Below are 4151 nucleotides of genomic sequence, written 5' to 3'. Positions count from 1 at the left end.
GCCAAACGAGCGAGTGACTTAATTTTGAATGAGTAAGTTGAAAAATGCTTGGTCATACATATGTATTCCAATAAGCCTGCAGACGCTCGATTTTTCAGACGGTCTGTATCCGGTTTTCCATGGGCGAGAGGGGGTGGGGAGTAATAGTTTACTTCAGCAATTTCACACACTTAGAAATATGTAATTTCCCAGCAGCAAATAAAATTCGTTCAGAACTCGCGACGAGCTAGCTTGAAAAGAGACACTACTGGTTCTTCATCTATCCCAAACCAAAACAATGCTTTCAACTGTATTTTTTAACATGGCGATGGCCTACGAAGTAGTAATTGTCCTGTCTGCAGAGCAGCTGACCTCGTTACGAAACATTTTCAGTATTCAATATTTGGTTTTTCATTTTTCGTTTTTTCCTTTGCTGATTACATTTTATTTTATGTTATTATTTTTTTATTTTTATTCAATAATTTATTCACAATTTTCTCTTAAAATTTTCGTAACCACCTACACTACGATTTGACCTCACGACGGAGGCAGGGCTGCCAACTATCCTCTGCTATGAGGCGGCATATTGAGGATAAAACTTAGAAAAAATGTACTAAATAGGAAAATAAAAGTACCAAAAACATGCCATTATTTTTAATCGGAAAATGATAATTTATTTACCTCCCATTCAGCAATAAAAAAGGAACCACATTTCTAAAACAAAAGGTCAATGCCAAAATAAGATAAACCAGTTTTATGGACTTTAGAAATTAAAAAATTATAGCTGAGAAAAAGAAGTACACGCAAAGGATGTCACAAAAATGTATTGCAATACATATGTATGTAGTAATATTTTTCAAAAGTGCCATTTGAAGTAAAATAGAGCACAAAAAAAAAAATGTCACGGTTTTAACTAAGTTGGCAGACCTGGTCGGAGGTCTTCACGCGGAGTTACTTTCTTCTTGTGCGAGAAGTGAGAATTGAATTTGAAAAGTGTTTGAGAACAATTCTAGTCCGCGATGAAAAAGCGAACCTTTTCTGAATATTCCAAGCGATTACAGAAGCTTAGTGAAAAAATGATCGTTAGCACACATAAACGAAAACAAAGTAAATCACCTTCTTTTCTTGCTTTACTTTTTTCTCTTCCACGATTGCTAAGAATAAGGGATTTTGAGGCGCTTACAGAATAATAACCAGATTTCAGATCGTCCAAGAGACTAGTAATTTTCGCATATTGGTCTGGTCAGGCCGTCTGAAAAGACTAGTGTGTTTAGACCCAATGTAATAAATGAATTATGTTATGAGTAAATTTCTTTATGTTGGATTTTGAACGAATGAAGAAATGTGCAGGTTTGTGCTAAAACATTCATCTGCGGTATATTGTTTAGGTGTGACCTTAAGAATATCAAATGTGAAATACTTTTATAATCGTATCAAATATAAAAATCAACAACTTTGTTCCGTTTTTTTTTTTTTTGTTTTTAATTTGGAAGGGTGTCATCGTTTTATTTCGCTTTTTTATACTCTTTAATGCGTTGTATAAATATCTTTTACCACTGCGAATTTTTATATTTCTTAAAATGTTTTTTTTCTAGATTTTAACATTTCCATTTTCATTTGCTCTTTACCTTTATTTTTATTTTAAATTTATCGTTCTTATTTTCCTTTCGCTAACGTTTTACGACTTTAACGTTGATCTAGAAATATTAGCTTTTTCTAAAAGCTTCCTTGCTTCTTATCATTCTCGATATTGTTAACTCTCAATGTTAATTTTATGAAAATTATTTTACAATAAAATGTTCTAAATGATCTTCCAAGTAGCGCGTATTTGTGCTTTTGCATTTACATACTTACTACGCATATATCGCACTTTTAATAATATACAGAGTCATTTCAAAATTTCATTTTTGTGGGAAAACGCAATCAAAGTTTGAACAATTCATACAGTTGGTATACCAAAATACAGATCGAAATACAAATATCTTCGCCATTTTTGGGAAGTTTAGTCATCTGTTAGGCTGTATAAATTCTCCTTATCACGTTTGTTAATTGTATGATGAAATCTTTAATTTTGAGTTACATCTGTATATTATTAAACGTGCCATATGTTATATGTACATATGTATATATTTATATACGTACATTAATTTAAGTATGTATCAAAGTAAATATAATCTTCAATTGTATCCACACAGTTCATCGACACGCCTTTTTCTATATATATGTATTTTCATTAGGGGTATTCACCAAATTGAGCAAGTGACCTGGCACTCTGGCAAAATAGCAGATTAGTTTAAGCAACGACTGTTGACAAGACGCGTTGCTTGAGCTAATCTGCTGTCTTGTCAGAGTGCCAGGTCATCTGCTCAATTTGATGAATACCTTTATTGTAAACAAGGAAAGAACAGTGAAACTACCCTAAAGCGAAACATATTTTTTCTCCTCTTACGCTTTCTCAAGTCAAACAAAAAAAGATCTGTAAATCCAAAATGTATCTGCCTAAAGTTCCTTCTCCTCAGTTACTCACTTTATGTTTTAGCAGCGTTTCATATCTTAGTTTAGGAATTCTTATTCCTTGTTCCTTCTTTTAAAAATCTCACTTAACTAATCGTACAGCTAATATTTCTTTTACATATGTATCTGCGAATTTATTTATCAATATTTTATTCATTTTATTTTATGTATATATAATTTTATATTTGACTTAAGCCTGTTCCTATGCTTGTAAATTTCTATAAAATCCCGCATATTGTTTTAACAATTGTTTGATGTCCTTCATCTCTCCCAGTCCTTTCACCAATTGTTAAACAGTTTCCAAATGACGCATTTGCTCCAGATGGTGCTCATCATCGTCGAATCGTACGTCGTTGATAAATATTTCGTGTTGTTCATTGTCGAGATCGAGGTCATCCTCATCGTCTAGGCCATCGTCGTCGTTAATTAGTATGCCCCCGCTGATGCCATCGACGCCCGCAATGCAAATATGTGGCGGTGGTGGTACGCTGGTGGGTGGCAGCGGTGCAGGTGGTATCATCAAAGAACCGCTATTGATGCCATGCAGGCTGCCCGATATGCTGGGGCCACCTTGCAAATGCCGACGGCTTGAACTCAAACCTGCGGCAGTAGAGTGTAATAGAAGAAGTTTTAAAACATATACAAACATAGTTAATAACTATACATATATACAAACACTATATTATATCTGTTAGCATATGATCAAAATTGAGTAAAAAGGAACAAAAAAAAAATTGAATAAAAAATACATGAATCAGACTATTCTCGGAGGATGGCTTTTTATAATTGTTTAAAATTGCTTGAAGTTGGCTCCACGGTGGAGATAATATAGAAGGTGGCGCCGATGGCAATACCGCTAATCGGCTCTCAGTGAATTTGACAGAATCAGCTGTTTTGCTGACATCACAGGCGAGATGACAGCAGTAGTGATGTACTGAGTCAATACTTTTAAGTATCCAGTACTCTCGATACTCGGTACCGAAACATTTAGGTTTCGAATAAAAGCACACATAGCCCAAAAATATGGAAAAACGGTTCAGGGGAGACTCGCCTATCAAAACCCGAATGTAGGAGCCAATACCGCTTTTAATACTGATTCAAATGAAAGATGTATATATGTCGGTTCGAGGCTATAATACAGAGAAACTCTTGTTTGAAGCATTTTTGTTCCAGCTGAATCGGACGATATCATTTTTGTAGGCTGATTCTGTAAACAGTTAGCGACAGATTCTATAACCAGTTAGCGACATTTTTCGAATCGGTATCGGTTTTGTTGACGTATGATATGAAATATTTTTACGTCAACAAGTGCGATATCGGTCCGAAACTTGTCGCTAACTGGTTCCATAGTACTCAGTACTCACAAAAGAACTCGAAAATACTCAGTACTGAAAAATACTTTGTTGTATTCATCACTTTGATACATGTACTCAGAATTGGCTGTCGAATAGGTACTTAAAATCATGATAAAATCATTACAAGATAAAATCATTGAGAGGCAGTCTGACGTTTGCCAGCAATATAATTTACCAGCAAGCAACAAAACGTACATTTTACGAACATTATGTTTTACGATGGATTCTAGATCGTTGAAAAATTAGAAAAAGGCTGGTAAACGATGAAACAAAAAAAATTAAAGAACGAGGCTTGTAGTAATT

The 4151-nt window shown here is 34.3% G+C and overlaps 1 protein-coding gene across 1 annotated transcript in view; it reads right to left on the bottom strand.

Annotated features, from left to right (window-relative positions):
* Positions 1–2620: 2620 nt before the first annotated feature.
* Positions 2621–4151, bottom strand: part of LOC118737525 — a gene marked incomplete in the record, with an annotated part of 218716 nt that continues 217185 nt past the window's right edge. The window contains 1 exon segment of the mRNA XM_036468093.1: positions 2621–3093. Coding sequence (XP_036323986.1) covers positions 2783–3093 — 311 coding nt within the window.

Source organism: Rhagoletis pomonella, unplaced genomic scaffold (assembly GCF_013731165.1).
Source record: "Rhagoletis pomonella isolate Grant_MI unplaced genomic scaffold, Rhpom_1.0 Rhpom_scaffold_00004, whole genome shotgun sequence".
Taxonomy (NCBI): domain Eukaryota; kingdom Metazoa; phylum Arthropoda; class Insecta; order Diptera; family Tephritidae; genus Rhagoletis; species Rhagoletis pomonella.
This window is presented reverse-complemented; position numbering and strand designations above follow the sequence as displayed.